At 34.1% G+C, this 17,219-nt stretch overlaps 3 protein-coding genes and 1 long non-coding RNA gene across 8 annotated transcripts; 1 reads left to right on the forward strand and 3 right to left on the reverse strand.

Moving 5' to 3' along the window:
- Positions 1 to 3,105: 3,105 nt before the first annotated feature.
- Positions 3,106 to 6,780, forward strand: LOC104701185 (cytosolic isocitrate dehydrogenase [NADP]). Its single transcript, XM_010416836.3, has 15 exons — positions 3,106 to 3,665; positions 4,090 to 4,133; positions 4,216 to 4,325; positions 4,440 to 4,477; positions 4,567 to 4,644; positions 4,714 to 4,767; positions 4,847 to 4,948; positions 5,079 to 5,164; positions 5,266 to 5,369; positions 5,481 to 5,549; positions 5,646 to 5,761; positions 5,902 to 5,936; positions 6,038 to 6,180; positions 6,263 to 6,385; positions 6,481 to 6,780. Exons 1-15 carry the CDS (start codon positions 3,617 to 3,619, stop codon positions 6,566 to 6,568), a joined length of 1,239 nt encoding a protein of 412 aa, XP_010415138.2. The 5' UTR covers positions 3,106 to 3,616; the 3' UTR covers positions 6,569 to 6,780.
- Positions 6,781 to 7,190: 410 nt separating this feature from the next.
- LOC147941349 (uncharacterized) lies at positions 7,191 to 7,601 on the reverse strand. Its single transcript, XM_087458482.1, has one exon. It carries the CDS (start codon positions 7,599 to 7,601, stop codon positions 7,191 to 7,193), a length of 411 nt encoding a protein of 136 aa, XP_087314608.1.
- Positions 7,602 to 8,592: 991 nt separating this feature from the next.
- On the reverse strand, positions 8,593 to 10,804 carry LOC147941350 (uncharacterized). Its single transcript, XR_015562079.1, has 2 exons — positions 10,484 to 10,804; positions 8,593 to 8,943 (listed from the first exon to the last, which is right to left on the reverse strand). It is a non-coding gene; the product is annotated as an uncharacterized LOC147941350 (long non-coding RNA).
- A 941-nt stretch (positions 10,805 to 11,745) lies between these two features.
- On the reverse strand, positions 11,746 to 16,443 carry LOC104701187 (uncharacterized). 5 transcript variants are annotated; one of them, XR_015562080.1, is made up of 16 exons: positions 16,104 to 16,443; positions 15,931 to 16,014; positions 15,589 to 15,729; positions 15,358 to 15,428; positions 15,163 to 15,256; positions 14,823 to 14,900; positions 14,276 to 14,342; positions 14,067 to 14,152; positions 13,879 to 13,929; positions 13,335 to 13,389; positions 13,041 to 13,161; positions 12,760 to 12,940; positions 12,477 to 12,614; positions 12,275 to 12,387; positions 12,097 to 12,168; positions 11,746 to 12,012 (listed from the first exon to the last, which is right to left on the reverse strand). XR_015562080.1 is itself a non-coding variant. In XM_010416838.3 (16 exons), exons 1-16 carry the CDS (start codon positions 16,416 to 16,418, stop codon positions 11,897 to 11,899), a joined length of 1,776 nt encoding a protein of 591 aa, XP_010415140.2. In that variant the 5' UTR covers positions 16,419 to 16,440; the 3' UTR covers positions 11,746 to 11,896. The 5 variants fall into 5 exon arrangements, 4 of the variants coding, with proteins under 4 accessions (XP_010415140.2, XP_087314925.1, XP_087314926.1 ...); XM_010416838.3 differs by having other exon boundaries at positions 13,335 to 13,382; positions 16,104 to 16,440; XM_087458799.1 differs by lacking the exon at positions 16,104 to 16,443 and having other exon boundaries at positions 13,335 to 13,382; positions 15,358 to 15,424; positions 15,589 to 15,662.
- Positions 16,444 to 17,219: the final 776 nt, after the last annotated feature.

Consider the following 17,219-nt stretch of genomic DNA (forward strand, 5'->3'; position numbering starts at 1 on the left):
CTCTCATGGTTTGTATTTGTCTCTTTGGTGTTCATAATTTTCTAGCGTACTTAAAGTTTTGATTTGATATGGTATATCACTTAATATACATCTTTATGTAATAAGACATATGCTCTATTTTCTTACGGTGATATGAAAATATCTCTTTTTTGCTTTTGGATTTTTTTTTTGTTTGGTAAATATTTTTTAACATTTTTTTCTAGTGATTAACTTAGATATGTGTCAAAATCTAAGATCGTTAATTTGACGCATGTTGCGATCATGTTAAACAGTAATTTGGACACATGTCAACATCTTATTTATATAATTGACATGTGTCACGATCTCGTTAATGAGTAACTTTAACATTAAACTTTATATAATAAGATAATATTTAGATGAAAATGTTTTTCATTTTTAAAATATTTGAAGGAAAGTTAATTTAATTTCTCTAATCTCACATTCGATTTCATATTATAGGCTATATATTAACTACTGCTCATATATTAATATTCATGTTTTAACAAGTATTCACATTTTTTAATAATAACATTAAGAAGTAAAGGATATTTCAAAATTAATATTTGTTCACTAAAACTAAATTATCTATACAAGTATATAACCATTAGTATAGTTTAGTGAATGAAATTATTAGCATCATTTTTGAACTTTTTTCAATATATACTAGATTTTAACCCGCGATACACCGCGGGATAATTTTTTATAACTAAATTTTTTTATGTTTAAGTTATATTGATTAATTTTATTTGTTTTGTTTAGTGTTTAAGATTATATAATTGTATTTTGATTGTTAATTCAAAATTAAGATATTTTGTGTGCTTTAGTATAATAGACAACCCATAAAAACTATATAATCATATTTGTATAAATTCTAACCTGCTCCATTAAATGACCCGCGAGCATTTAAATTTCTTTTAGCAAATTAAAATATTTAGAATATATATATATATATATTAAAAATATTGTAATTATGGGATACTAATTAATGTTAATTAGATTCATTTCAAATATATTTTTTGAAACTAATATAAACTATGATGTAAACTAATTTTGATACACAAAAAAAATTCTTTCGAAATGCTAATTTTGGGTTTTCAAGAGAGGTATTATATATCATTATTTAAATCACAAATTTATTTTCTAATAGTTAAACAAATACTAAAAAGTGTAGAATGATCAAGTCTAAGTGATATGATCAATAAAACATTTACTCTACTGTTACATACACCTTGATACAATGGATAGTCATCAATACTTCATGTCTTAAACCAAAATATTGAAAATAATAATGTCAGTCTATATAATAAACTTTGTAATTACAATTTTGGGCATTTAATAGATAAGTATATTGAACTCACAAGCTATCTCTCTTGTTAGGAGTAAAATTAACTGAGAGATTTGTGATAAATACAATACGAAGGCCAATAAACAAAAATTAAGTAAACTTAATTTCAAAAAGCTGATAGTAAACCATTCTCTTACTTCTACATATCGGCATATCCCAAAGAATCACTTACCTATAAGGGTTTGATACTTATTTTTATTGAATGTTGCTTGATGAAAAAACAAAACAAATTTTGGTATATGGGATTGAGATATGTGAAACTATATTGTAAATCAAAACTTTAATAATAAATTAGAAATCCATAGAATAACATAGATCTTAATAATAATAGATATAAAGATGATACCTAGGTAGGTATACTAAACTCAAAATTGGCCTTGTTCTCAACATTGCCTTTGCAAGGACTCACCTACAAAGAAAAAATGAAACATGTTTTAATTGGCCCTGTTCTTGTGAAAAACATAATTTCAAAAGCCAAGTAAACAATTAAAAAAAAAAGTAACAATGCTAAAGTAAACGTACCTGTGCTAAATCATTTTCTTAGTTCTCCAAATTATGGAGCTCCTCTTTTGAACATCACATGAGTTGTTTGCCTTTCAATCTTGCTTTGTTTGTTAACAATAAGAAATGTTTATATTTTCTTGAAGTGAACTTAGATAAAACTCATCCCACCATATAACTATGCACGAAAATCACAATCAAGCCTTCTCAAATTACAAAAAATAAAAATAAAATATATATAATATATAATACAATAGTTTCTTAACCAGTAAATCAATAATGCTTGATGAGCAAGGAATCAAACGATCCTTAGCAATAAACCCGAGATTTTTCTGTATGCCTATTTGAGTTGGTAACATTATTACAGAACAATATTCAGTTTCTAAAGGAGATATATACTGAATTAAATGTATTTCTTGGTGACAAATTTAAATATTTGCTTAAACTGATTTTCTTAATTTGGGTTCTCGTGTTTATGAACGTTATCTACGTCATAATAATCATTGAAATTGTAATCCTTTGTTTCTCAAAGTCGGTCGATTTACATTCAACTATCACATACAGTCTTTTAAGATCTATTAAAATAGGTTTTCAGATTTTAATCTTGTTTTAAAATTCAATGCGTAAAGTTATGTTTGGAAACATCAAAAAGTATAGATGATGTCAATATTATTATGACAATAAGTGTAAATAAATTTGTTCGATTAATATAGTTCCATTAAATGTGTTTTCATGAATTGTTATTTTAGTGAAATAGTTAGGGGTTAATGTTGTAAATAAAACAAATTAAATAACCAAAATTTATAGGGCATAATACAAAATGTATTTCAAAAATAATATATAGATTCAGAAGATTAAGAAACATATAAAAATGGAAATGGCTGTCATTAAACAAAAAAAAAAATAAAAAATATGCCGCAAAATAGAAGAAATCAAACAAAGTGGATCTGGTTAGGTGGTCAGCATCTTTTACGGAATTGTGATATATGACAATAAATTTTCTATCTTGTGGACCTATCCCCATCCCCCCACCCCCAAAGTGCATGTGCAAGTGACAACTTCTCTGCCTTCTGATCCAACTAATCCATTGTCATATTCATCAACAGTAACCAAAAATGACTTGAACAAACCAAAAGAGAGACATTGATCTGAAGCCTCTTCATGTCTTAAATCTAAATTACCGACCTTCGTAAAAAAAACAAAATTACTAAAATTGAATCTATACATAATTAAACGAAAAAAAGAAAGCCCAAATGGATGTTATGATTTTGATAGCCACAAATAATCAGCTAAAGCTTTTTAATCCGAGGTTTGAAGAGAAATAGACTAAGCAAATGTAGGTAGATTTTAAACTTGTAATTGCATTTCCAAGTTTGTTTTTTTAAAAACGGTAGAGGATGAAACTTTTAAATTCATATAGTTGAACATATCTTTGAATTTTGTTGTTCACTCATCTCCTAGAATTTAGTGGCGGCTAGTCTCTACAACGAAAAATAAAATAAAAGATAGGGACCGAAATGTAATAAATAATAATAACGGGGTCAAAATAATAAAATGTCATCGAACTTTTAAATAGCATAAATACATCTCCGAGGACCTTCCCCAAGCTTTTTTCACCTACTTCATCACTCACCACCAAGCTCTCTCTCCTGCAACGACGATCTGCTTCACCGGCTTGATCTACCCTCCGACGATCGGAAAAGATCCAGTCAGATCGATTCAAATCCGTTAAGTTATTCTTACGAAAAAACCGAAAGCAAAGAAGAAACCATGGCGTTTGAGAAGATCAAGGTGGCAAATCCCATCGTCGAGATGGATGGTGAGATCTCCTTCTCTCTCGATCGATCTCTCTTTAGTCAGATCTTTTCGTTTGATTTGATAACGAAACATATTGTGTTGTTACCTTCGCTTGCTTAGTTTTTATCGAAGTTTCGTTGCTCGTTCTGATCTGAGAGTTAGAGTTTACGCATGTGTAGTCTCGTTGCTCGATTTGGTTTTGGTTGGTGATTTACGTTGTTTTTTGATTTGATCATCTTGTTCTGAGTTTGTATTACGTTACAGATCGGTAAAAAAAACCTTTAGCTCTGTTCGTGAGGTTGATTGATTTAAGTTTATCTAATGAAAAATCTGGGCATGTTTGATGATATGTTGACAAAATAATCGAAATGACGAAATAGTTTCGATATTTGGATGTTTTGGTGTGTTTTACTCATAGTTATGATTCATTGGTCTGTGTGATGTAGGTGATGAAATGACCAGGGTTATCTGGAAGTCGATCAAGGATAAGGTATGAAGCTAAACTTATTTTGCAGTTCATATTTCACGTATTTGTTGTGTATATTGAACTTCGTTTTCTTGAATGTTTTCAGCTGATTACTCCTTTTTTGGAGTTGGATATCAAGTACTTTGACCTTGGTCTTCCTCACCGTGATGCTACAGATGACAAAGTTACTATTGAAAGTGCTGAAGCCACTAAGAAGTATGTGTGTTTTGAGCTTGAAACATTTACTAGAAATGGTTTTGTATCTCTGTTATACTGTGTGTATGTAATATTATGTAAATTTTAAACGTTTGTAATTTTGTTTTGTTATAGGTACAATGTGGCGATCAAGTGTGCCACCATCACTCCAGGTATGTCTTGATAGCTATTTTGCAGTTGAACATTTTTTTACCAGTTTTTTTCTTTTCATTTTACTAAGTATTGGTCTTTTTTGCCGCAGATGAAGGCCGTGTCACTGAATTTGGCTTGAAGCAGATGTGGAGAAGTCCAAATGGGACCATCAGGAATATCCTGAACGGTAAGAAATTGCAAAATTGTCATCCAGTATCATTCTCTGTATCCTTACATTGTGTTTTGTCTCTTACAGGAACTGTTTTTAGAGAACCAATTATGTGCAAAAATGTTCCCAAGCTTGTCCCAGGTAATTATTGACAATGGGCTAGTTTCATTAACAGTTTTTTTTGGCAAACGGTTTCTGAGAATGTCTTTTTTTTCTCCAGGCTGGACAAAGCCCATTTGCATTGGAAGACATGCTTTTGGTGACCAGTATCGTGCCACTGATGCTGTAATCAAGGGACCAGGAAAACTGACTATGACCTTTGGTAAACTTATTACCTTTCATTTGTCAATTTATTTGGGACTGGCATTGCATAATTTTTGCAATCTCTTCCCATTTCAACTTTCCAATTTATCTGATACTAATAAAATATGTTATGTTGTTGATTTTTTCAGAGGGAAAAGACGGGAAAACTGAAACCGAAGTGTTTACATTTACCGGTGAAGGTGGTGTTGCTATGGCAATGTACAACACTGATGAGGTATAGTTTATACTTCCCTTCCTTTCAACTAGAGTCCAAATTATTTACTCTTTTAGAGATTGTCCTCCCAAGACGATTAATATATTTCTCTTATAATACAGTCCATCCGTGCTTTTGCTGATGCATCAATGAACACTGCTTATGAGAAAAAATGGCCGCTTTATCTTAGCACAAAAAATACCATTCTTAAGAAATACGATGGCAGGTATGTGACTGTTACTTTTCATTATATTATCATGTAGTCCTTTCGCTCATGGTTGATGAGACTTTCACTGTCAATATTTAATTTTGGTTACATATTTGTGTTACTATAAAGATTCAAAGACATCTTCCAAGAAGTCTATGAAGCCAGCTGGAAGTCAAAGTATGAGGCTGCTGGAATATGGTAAGTCGCCTCTTTACCTTTTTTTCATCCTATAGATATCATGGTCCCTTGTGTTACCCCTTCACTGAGAATGACCTAAATGATCTAATTGGTTAGGTATGAACACCGTCTCATTGATGATATGGTGGCCTACGCTCTTAAGAGCGAGGGAGGCTATGTGTGGGCATGCAAAAACTATGATGGTGATGTCCAAAGTGATTTCTTGGCACAAGGTTTGTGTAAATAAATCATAAATGAATATGCCCATAATAAGTACTTATGTCTGTCTTACATATTATTCTGTTTGTTGGGTTCACATTGGTTTCATTTTGTTTCCTGTTACCTAACTGTTTCTTATAATGTGTTGTTGTAGGGTTCGGGTCACTTGGATTGATGACATCTGTTCTGGTAATTCTCACAAATTCTCAGATATATCTTCACGCAGTCTCTTTAGGCTGGTACATGATTCTAAGTTTCTTCTTTTACAATGGCTGTATATTTTTGATTAGGTCTGCCCGGATGGGAAGACAATTGAAGCTGAAGCAGCCCATGGAACGGTCACCCGTCACTACAGAGTTCACCAGAAAGGTGGTGAGACCAGCACAAACAGCATAGCCTCCATCTTTGCTTGGACTCGTGGACTTGCACACAGGTAACAACAACAACGAAATGTCTCTAAATATTTTTTCATTAATAGGATGATGATTATATATAAGCCTATGTCTTTTAAACAGGGCCAAGTTAGATGACAACGCAAAACTCTTGGAGTTCACCGAGAAGCTCGAAGCTGCTTGTGTTGGAACAGTGGAGTCAGGAAAAATGACCAAAGATCTTGCACTCATCATTCACGGCTCAAAGTAATTAATTTGACGATTCTTCTTCCGCCTATAGTTCCATGTTCTAATCAAAGTTTACTTAGATTTATGGTTTGTTGTTACTGTTTTGTTTCCAGGCTCTCGAGGGACACTTACTTGAACACGGAGGAGTTCATCGATGCAGTCGCTGCTGAGCTCAAAGCAAGACTAGGCGTCAAAGCTTAAGAAAATTTGGTAAAAATTCGAACGTTTCAGTTCCTCAGTTTCTTACATGGTTGGTGGGGGTTGGTTGGGATCGGAAGGAATAAAAAAATGTAACTTTTGTGGAGAGGAATGTTGAGAACGATTTGTTTCCTCTCTTATAACGTTTCCAAATTATTGAGACATGTTTCCATTTTTATTCAGAACTCAATTTTATGTTTCTGATTGGTTGATCACATCCTTTTTTTTTTTTTTTTTCTATCGATTCATGAGATTTAGATGTATTTGACCATCTCCACTTCAGAAACCTCTACTAATACTAAATTGCTCAAAATTAAACTAATCATAAAATTAATACTAAACTAATTAAAACAATTCACTTACGATTTTAAACAAAATCATTTTTTCGGAAAATTTTAAACAAAATCATTCTTCCGGAAAACTCCAAAAAAAGTTGCTCAATCATTAAAATACTGATTTTTAAACATTTATTTATTAATTATCAAATTTTAATAATCTAAAATAACAAAACAATTATTTAAATTACATTAAATAGAAAACAATAATATTTTACAAAATTCGGAATATTAAACATATTTTACAAAATTCAGAATAAGTTTTATTGTTGCGTTGCACCAAATTTTTGTCAGATATGCTCAATCAAGTCTTTTTTCAAACGTTCATCCATTTTTGTATCATGAACGTCATTTCGAACGTCCATCATATTAGATAGATTTGTTGGCCTATCTGTAGAAAACGATAAATCCACATGAGAAGTTCCGCTTCCTTCTCCCTGATATAACTTTGATGGATCGTAGAAATTGTAGTCATGTCGTTCGTCTTCCACTATCATGTTATGCAATATGATACATGATCTCATTATCTTGCCTATTTTTCCTTTATCCCAAAAAAGTGTGGGATTCTTCACGATTGCAAATCGAACTTGCAAGACTTCAAATGCACGCTTTACATCTTTTCGGCATGATTCTTGACATTGAGCAAAGAGTTTTGCTTTTTGACCATGTGGAAGTGTAATTGATTGGATGAGAGTCACCATTTTGTATTACTGTCCATCGACAACGTATGTAACTCTCGGAGCTCGACCCTCTAAGATATCATCAAACACTGGTGAGCGGTCCTAAACATTGATATCATTTAATGTACATGGTGGTCCTAAAAATACGTGTCAAATCCATAAATCTTGTGATGCCACAGCCTGTCGGTTTTCTAGATCCACGTGATTGTCCTTTCCATGTCGTGGGACAATTCTTCCACTCCTAATGCATACAATCTATGCTCCCTACCATTCCGGGGAAACCGCGATGTTCTCCAATATTCAGTAATCGTTGGAGGTCTTCCATTGTAGGCCTTTTGAGATACTCATCTCCAAAAAGATTTATAACTCTGTCTAAATTGTTCAAGGCATTTGTGGGCGGTTGTTTCAGCCAGTCGTAAATATTCATCCACCGCATCTGCCGAACATCCATATGCCATCATACAAATAACTGCCGTGCATTTTTGAAGTGCAGAAAGACCGAGCCTTCGAGTAGCATCTCTTCTTTGTCTGAAGTATGAGACTCCATTCTAAATACTATTAACAATACGTACGAACAATGGTTTGTTCATTCTAAAGTGACGACGGAACATAGCGTGAGTGTAAGTCGGATTCTCACTAAAATAATCATTCCATAACCGAATGTGACCTTTTTGCGCTCTCTATTAACGTGCACTCTACGGAATAATGGAGCTGGTGGTACTTCCGTGTGATTGTAGTGGTATTGAATCTCCTCCACTATATTATTAACTTCTTCCTCTACCATTTCATCAACTTCTTGATCATAACTCCGATTAGACATTTTTTGTAATAGAAATTTGGTTTTTTTGTAATGGAAATGGGTTTTTGTTGTAAGGTTTATGGAAATTTGTATTTGTTGTAAGGCTTATGGAAATTTTGTTTTGGTTGTAACACCCAACTTTTTTTTTGTTGTTGAATATTTAACAAGAAAAAATCAAGAGAAGAGAAAAGAAAGGAGAAGAATCAAATGAAGTAGCAGAATTTTTTTTTTTATATATGACATAACAAAAGACACACAACCAAACAAAACCCATTCACGGGTTAAAAATACATAAAGTCGACGAAACAAAACCCATTCACGGGTTGGACAAGCCGTCAGTGTCCTTACAAAAAGCCATACAAACCTTACGAAAGGTAAAAGCCGACCACACTTAACCCTACAGACCAAAGAGAAGCCAAAAATCCATACAATGTGACACTAAAAACAACACCCATTCACGGGTTAAAACACCACTTTGCTTGTTAGACAGATTCCATTAACTTGACAACAAACTTGTTTCCCTTCACGTGACAACGAGACAGCTTCATATGTCGTCCCAAAAACCTGAAACAAAAGAACAAGACAACAAGAGTTAAACACAACACAACTAAAGAACAACACAACAAGAGTAACATAAGAAATGAAGAGAATCAAAACCTAAATGTTTGTCAACATTTGGTCAACGAGTTTGTCTCTAAGTATTACTTCAGCGGGTGTTAGTTCACCCTTGTTAATCAGGCTGGCTAGCAATCGCATTTTGTCGTACCTCTCTTTAGCCACTTGTCTTGATCCTTCATTGTTATGATCCTATCTAACATACCCACAGAACCATCCTCCACATCACTACTCACCGCCGGTTTCTTCCCTTCACTCCTTCTGAAGCAAGCTTAGTCCTCTTATAGCTACATTCATCCGTGATCCATTTCTGATCATGCTTCAATTCCCTCCAGCATTCCTAGAGTAAATGGCTTCTTCATGTCGTTCTTGTAAACCTCATACGCCACAGTCATCACATCATCTTCTGATTCTCCACTCTTCCTTCTTGTACTCGCTTGTGCGTAACACCCAACAAACTTGTTAACTTGGTTATTTATCTTGTTCCACCTAGGACATTGCATAGCCCCTCTTGCGTTTGAACCAGATGCTCCATCATTTGCTGTGTAATAGTCTGCAACCCTCTTCCAGAAGCTATCTATCCGCTGCTCGTTACTTACTACTGGATCTCTGCTTGTGTTTAACCATGCGCTTATGAGATTGACATCCTCCTGTGCACTCCACCTCCTCCTACTTCCTCTGCCTCCCTCTTCTTCATTTTCATCTACCGTAACCTCAATACAGTATTCAGATTGGGTGCTAAAGTTAACAGACTGAGAAGAGAATGCAGAGCTAAAGTGGACAGGCTGAGAAGAGAATGTAGAGCTAAAGTAGACAGGCTGAGAAGAGAATGGGTTGCTAAATTGAATAGGCTGAGAGGTTTGTGTGGTATTAGGAAGAAGACTATTATCATAACCGTTGCAAACTTTTTGAGAATTCAAAAGATCCTGAAAATTATGCGGTGAAAAACCTAAAGGGTTTCTAGAATCCATTGATTGTGTTGTAGAGAAAAAGTTAATGGTTTAGGTTAGTGTTTAACATTGAAGGTTTATATTGAGCTCAAGGTTTTTTAAAAGTTTAAACTAAAGGTTAGACAAAGAAACTAAAGGTTTATTCAACTAAAGGTTTGTAATGAGTGTTTGGTACAAATGAAAAGTATATCTCTATGATTAGACAACTGAAACACTTTTTCAGTAAATCTCTATGTGTAAAAGTATTCCAAAAGTTGTGTTTAAAGTCAATACTAATTTCAAATACAATCATGTAGGGAATAAACCAGTTTATTTCTGTTTTTTTATTAAAAATCAAACCAAATATCACTTTCTTTTGATTAAAAAACCAAACCAAATCGACTTAAAAAATACCAAACAATATCACAATCAAAAAGAACAACAAACGGGTTTTGAAAATTTTTAAACAATCGAGCAAAAAAAACAACACCACACGGTTCATCCCAAACACAAAGCCAAAGAAAATCTAACAACAGCATATGAAAGCTAGAGGATCATACATTTTCAAGTAAGACAGTCCAACCGCTTTGTCCAGTTCATGAACACCACTCTTCACCATTAAACCGCTTTGTCCGGTTGATGAAAACCTCGCACAAAACATGACAAAAGAGTCAATATTAATCACACAATTACACATACAAAACATCGAACGAATCTCACACTCTACTCTTAAGAAAAACACACGGGTTTAAAACAAACATCAAACATTCTCACAATCAAATAGAACAACAGACGGTTCATAACTCTACTACTAAACCCGTAGCTCACAATCTAAAACACAAAGACAAACATAAGCTAACAAGAACATATAACAAAGCTACTCATTCATACCTTTTCAATTAACAACCAGATTAAGCTCTCTTCACCGTTCATCCGCTCCCTCCAGTTGATGAACACCTCGCACAACGCAAGGAAAAACAGTCATCTATCAGACAATAAATCGAATTAAACTGAAACCCATTAACCCTCCAAACAAATATCAAAATCAATTGAACATCAAACAAATCTCAACATCTACGCCTAATCTGACAAATCGACAGAAAACAGTAACCACTCTCAAAATCAATCGAATGAAACCGAAGCCCTAACATTTAAAGGCCATAGGAGATGAATTACAACAACATGCAATAAATCAAAAATGAGAAGACGAACCTTCTCTGTCCGATTCGTTGGCCGGTAGATCTTGTCGTCCGCTTTAGGCCATCAAAAGAAACCTCCAACGTCGTTGTCGCAGAAAAAGAAACCTCCACCGTCGTTGGTCGTGAGAACCGAAGCGTCATAATCTTAGGGTTAAGCCGATTGGAAAAACCATCGCCTTAATAAACAAACAACCCTCCAGTTTTAGCTGGAAAAAATCAATGGATTCGAGGTGAAACGATCCATTTTTTCGGAAACCGAAGAAATAAAAATATTAGTCTATTAATTTTCTTCATTCACAAGGTTCTAAGAATATATAGCTTCCAATTATAACAATAGTGACTTTTATTAGTTCCAGATTCAGCATGTTTAACTTTAAAAAAATTTCATCGTGAATTACAAAAAATACTCAAATAATTATTTTTACATAGCATAGAACCTACAAAAACCAAATTGCTTTTGCAGTATACAATTAACTAGTGAAGTATAAGACGTTCAAATCGCAACTCTATTAGAAACTAAAAGCAAATTGACCTAGCTTTGGTTCATAAACTCGTAAAGCCATTGATCAAACGACAATCTCCATGAAAGGATAGTTGATTTCTCATTGTGGTTCGACCCTAAGTACTAAAATGGTAGGATCATTAGTACATTAAGACTTTAATTGACAATTTGTTTTTTTTTTTGGGGTGCACAATTGACAAATTAATACACAATATTAATCATAATGCCACTTTTGAAGACACTTTTGAACCAATTTCTGCATCATAATAATTTCATACTCTGCATGTAACTCGCTTTACACTATTTGTGATACCGTTGATGAGTTGCCCATAGAAACCGTAGATGGAATGTTTTAGCTTCTTCATCCCTTGAAAGACTTCCATCAATTCTGAAACCACAAAAAAAGTAGTTTGAAATTTACACACAAGAGTTTAAGAGTATAATTTGATCGTTTGGATAGTAGTTTCCTTACCCAGAATAAGACGTAACCGGAGGTAACTCATTAGCATTACAGATCTGGAGATGATCGACTTCTCAACAAAATCTAGAAAATACAAAACCACAATCTACGTTATCTGTGTAAAAATAAAATGAATACGTTCTAATTATCCAAGATCTAACTTCATATCACAGTTCTCAAATCCAGTTACCTGATTCAGAAGGCGGTTTGTAGTCAAGCCCATACACCGTATATTTGGCATAAGCGAGTAGTCTCGTCCGTTTTGGGGCACCTAACTTCAAAGTGATTGACCGCACGAGTCCACTGTGATAGAGTAAAACAAGGAGTTAAGTGAACAAGGATAAACTCTTTCAAGATTTAATAAATAGTAAAACCGAGGATGAGGATTGTACTCTGTTCGCAGTACGGTTAAAAAATCAGGTGGAAGAGACCCCATGAAAGTTGTTACGTCTTCCAATCTCAAAAGCTTCACCTCCTGTTTCAGTTTTTGCCTCTCTTGTTCAGACATCCCTTTCCCCAGTCCTGATTTGCTATTACCAAGAGGCGGGGACAAGAATAAGTCTTTTTTGCATGTAACAATGTAAACGAAAACCAAAATGGCATCGTTATTAAAAAAAGTCTAGTCTACGATTCTAGCTTTACAACAAAACAATGGTGGGGAGCAAACACACATACCTTTCACTAGTTCTTCCAGTGAATATGACAGGGAAGAATTTGGCATATTTTCCAACCCCAAACTGTTTCCCTAATTCTTGTATCTTTTTTGAGTCTAGAAGAATCAGAGCCTCCCACAACCGACAAAAGTCCCGCCTAAACCCTTCATCCAATGATTTACAGTTCCCGTGGTCTAGCAGAACTTTGCATCCAACCGTGAATTTGAAGAAGAAGATTGAACGTTCTATCATGAGAATCTGGAACTAGTAAGAGGTCGAATTGAATTACGAACATAAAAGTACCTAGAGAGAAGCCATTATGGCCTCCGGGAGAAACTAGAATATTTCCCGGATGCGGGTCACCATGTATGAATCCGTGAACAAATATCATTTCAGCAAACACTTCAACCAACACTTTGGCAACCTATAGGAATATGGGGGAGAAAAATTTAATGCTTCCGCAAAGAAATAAGAAACATATATTTGACAGCTCGAATGGTATGCGTATATTTGATAGATCTAATGCTAAGCGTATATTTGTCAGGCCATATGCCAAAGCTGTATCTTTTAACTTATGCCTAAGAAGTCGTTACCAACCTTTTCTGGACTTAATTTGGTGCTTTTGAGAGATTCCACATCGTCAACCTGAAACCTAAGGAAATTGGAGTTGGTTGAACATACAAGAATTACAGTACACACGAGCTGCATGAGGATCTCAAAGGATATAAAATATAATATTATAATGTTAAGTTACATAAGTAAACCACAACTGAAACTCAAAGAGGTCCCCTGGTTTGGAAAATTTATCCCAAATTCAAATCTATAGCAAAGGGGAAATCAAAATCTATCGCGTTTTGAATTAATCACAGATAATTTCTATCAATTATTTATCGCAAAAAAAATCAGATATAGATTTTTTATTACTAGACAAGTTAAACAGCTAACACAAAAAAATTTAAACTTTTCCATTTTCGCTATAAAGCTTTGAATACTATCTCATTTCAACCTTTCTAAGTATTTAAATTGTTTGAGATGGCTTCAGACTTCATTCTTCACTTATGTCTTCTAAATGAATAACTAATAATTAAGATCTAGGATAACAGATTAACTGTATGAATGATTAACTGTGGAACGTCATTACCTTGAAACCCTTGCAGAACTGCATTGTCAGGACTTGAGTGGTTGTGAACTCCTATATATTTATATGGATGACAATATTAAGAAAACAAAATATCACCTCAACATGTCCTAAGACTATGGGAAAATCGACATCAAAATCAAAGACAATTAATGATAATGGTAGAGTTATGAAAATTCTTTAAGTCATACCCAAAACACCGTGGGAACTGTAATCATTTTGTTATGTTTGAAGTTTTTGGCAATTCTCTCTGAATTTTTTGCCTCTTGTATGAAATCTGTGGACAAGAAAATTAAAGCAGATATGAAATCATCAGATTCACTATACAAAACTCTAGAAAATAAAACACAAACACATGCGCACAATGCAGTGCTTGGTTCTAAAGTTTTAGGTTACTGACCAAGTTCCTGGGAAATTGACTTTACGAATTCATAAACTAGCCAATCAAATCTGTATTCTGGAAATATCTGCTAAGTGGAAGAAAAAAAAATAACAACTTTAAGAAATTATAAACGGCTGCATACGATTTGCAGCCAAGAAATATATGAATCAGAGATGCACACACAGTTCAAGTAACTGCATCATTGATCTCAACTAGCAGGTTCCACAACAACGCAGGCTAAGGTCACAAACTCACAATCACCAGCAAAACAAATGAAACTAGAAGGAAGTAAACGAATGAAGTCATGACCATGCCCAAGTAGCATAAACTACTCCAGGACACAAGAGATATCATCTGCACCAGCAGTTCCCTGTCAATCATAATGAAAGTCCCAACTCCAAAACTATAGGCTCAAATATTTCATCATAAAAAAATTATATTCACATCAAATTCCAGTATCCCAAGATCAGTTGTTTATATGACATCACCATCATTAAAATCCTATTTGTTTCCTTTCATATTTAATGAACATCTATAGATATAAGGCAACAAAAAATACAGGAACCTTGGCGACTGATTTTGAAAGGAACGACATGATCGTTGTATCTAACTTCATGTTCTGCTTCAATCCAGGGTATTGCACCTATTTTAACATCAAAAAAAAAAAAACCCATAAAAACTGAGAATCTGGCAATATTAATATTAACAAGAGGAGCAAGGTTTGCCCCATTTACGTCTTAAGAAAGCAGCATCAGGAATGACTAATGGTAAGTAAGATAGACAGGAAAAGAGAAAAAAGAATATCTACAAAAACCAAGTTTTAAACCTAATGAATGATGAAGACATGGGGTTGTGGCAAAATGAACATAAGCAAAGCAAAAGATTTATCTTGCAACGAAGTTAACCTTTACTGCTACTTCCTGATGATCATTCAGGACAGCATGATGTACTTGAGCAATAGATGCTGCCGCAATTGGTTCCTCATCAAAAGATAAAAATCTGATGTTTAATGTATGAGAGATGTTAAATCAGTACAACATGACACTCAGACTTAATCAGTACAATCATAGATAGTTTAACAATAACTGTTCAAGACTTACATCTCTGTGAGATTTTGACCCAAGTTGCTTGTCAGAACGTGTTTTATTTCTTGAAAATTACAAGGAACTGCCTTCAATGATTTTTACAAGAGAAAAGAGTTTAGAAACAGAACAAACAATTAGAGTCCTTTCTTCAGACTGTTACAAAGTCATATATGTGTCAAAAGACAGAAAAAAGTTCACGCAATACACATAAAGACTTCATCATAACAGACTTAACAGTAAACATACCTGGTCCTGCAACGACGAAAGGGCCAAAGAATACTCTTTCGGAACCAGCTTCAACGTAGCCAAAAACTGACCAGCTTTCACATAAAAACCTTTATTACTTTCACACAGTTTAAGAATTCGTCTAGCAGACCGTGAATGAACCTAACACAATACAAAAACAAACCAAATTGCTTTTGCAGTATACAACTAGTGAAGTATAAGACGTTCAAACGAATTGACCCTAGCTTTGGTTCATAAACTCCTAAAGCTATTCATCAACCATGAAACGAATGTGAGAAATGTCAAATTTGAACATCAAATAACTTCGAATCAGTGTTAAAGAAAACGTATAAATTTGCAAACCTCTGTTAATCTCTGAAGATACTCATCGGAATCTGCTGGTAATCTACGCAGGCTATACTTGTAATCGGCGACGGTGAGAGTGATCTACAAAAGTAGAGAAAATTAGAATCAATGAAATGGATTGGAATGAGAAAATGCTAAAACCAATAGAGTGATAAAGGAAATTTACGAACGGCGTAGATAGCGCGAGAAGAACGGACGACGCCTGCTACAGCCGTGGCGATTTTATTGGAAGGAGAGTCCCGGAAAACAGATACGGCGGTGGCGGTGCCAGTGACGGCAGTGAGAGAAAGGCCGGTGACTGTAAAAGCAAAGATCCGAGGAGACTTGGATCTACCGGGAAATTTGAATTTGCGGAGGGTCTCCATGTTTGTTGAGATGCTCTTTGTGGGGTTTTGGGTTTTTTCGGAGTAACGGAGAAGAAGACGAAGAAGCCTCATGACACTTTCTAAGTCGGGTCGGGTCTCATAAATACAACATACATCCATTATAAATAATCTTACTAGATTTGGGATACAGTATGATTCTAATTCACATCTTTAAGTATTTGTGCTTAGATGAAATATAAAAATAAATTTAAATACTCTTTGGGAATGTTTTGTTGATATAGACACTTTGTTTTAATATGCCGAAAACAAAAAAAAAATATTTATTTCATATGACCAATGAACACGTACATATTATATGATGATCTCAAACAAACAGTATATAACTACAAATTTATCCGTTAATCATGAAAAAAACAAAAAAAGTTTCATTGATTCGGAACAGACATAAATGAGGCAAACTACTACCAAACCAGGAGCTGTGATTGTCACCAGGAGGATTAATGTATTTTCTTCATCACCAATTAGTTGTTTGTTGCAGTTTTGTTTGCAAGCTTCTTCCCAAATTGTAGGAGTAGATTTTTTATGTAGATTTTAAGCACTGTTGGACACAATCTTTGCACACATTTCTACATTGTTTAATTGAGAATGTGAGCCGAAAACATCATCGTTAATATAGCTACAAAGCCTACAATCATGATTACACCGTATATTTTCTTCAATTTTTAAGTTGCCATAATGTACGTTTTTTCTAATGCTAAGAGGGATGTGATGTGATATTTTACTATTATTGCCAACGAAGAGTAAAAAAAAAAAAGATGATCCATTAGTCAAGAAATTAGCATTTGCTGTAAGCATCATATGCAATGTTTACCATAAATCCATTGACGGTAAAACACATTTTTCTCTCTCCTTTCAGGCGATTTCTAGGGCGAACCCTTTTTTCTTTTCACCCATCCGACA

The sequence above is a fragment of the Camelina sativa genome, chromosome 7 (assembly GCF_030686135.1).
Source record: "Camelina sativa cultivar CO46 ecotype springtype chromosome 7, ASM3068613v1".
In the NCBI taxonomy this organism is placed as follows: Eukaryota; Viridiplantae; Streptophyta; class Magnoliopsida; order Brassicales; family Brassicaceae; genus Camelina; species Camelina sativa.

Bases quoted from the DNA above. Each gene is read 5' to 3' on its own strand.
- LOC104701185 (XM_010416836.3), top strand. From the start codon at position 3,617: ATGGCGTTTGAGAAGATCAAGGTGGCAAATCCCATCGTCGAGATGGAT. The intron at 4,949-5,078 runs GTAAACTTATTA...TGATTTTTTCAG, and splicing joins AAAACTGACTATGACCTTTG to AGGGAAAAGACGGGAAAACT. The intron at 6,181-6,262 runs GTAACAACAACA...TCTTTTAAACAG, and splicing joins ACTCGTGGACTTGCACACAG to GGCCAAGTTAGATGACAACG.
- LOC147941349 (XM_087458482.1), bottom strand. From the start codon at position 7,601: ATGGTGACTCTCATCCAATCAATTACACTTCCACATGGTCAAAAAGCA.
- LOC104701187 (XM_010416838.3), bottom strand. From the start codon at position 16,418: ATGGATGTATGTTGTATTTATGAGACCCGACCCGACTTAGAAAGTGTC. The intron at 14,901-15,162 runs GTTAACTTCGTT...ATGTTAAAATAG, and splicing joins ATCAGGAAGTAGCAGTAAAG to GTGCAATACCCTGGATTGAA. The intron at 14,153-14,275 runs GTCAGTAACCTA...TCTTGTCCACAG, and splicing joins GTCAATTTCCCAGGAACTTG to ATTTCATACAAGAGGCAAAA.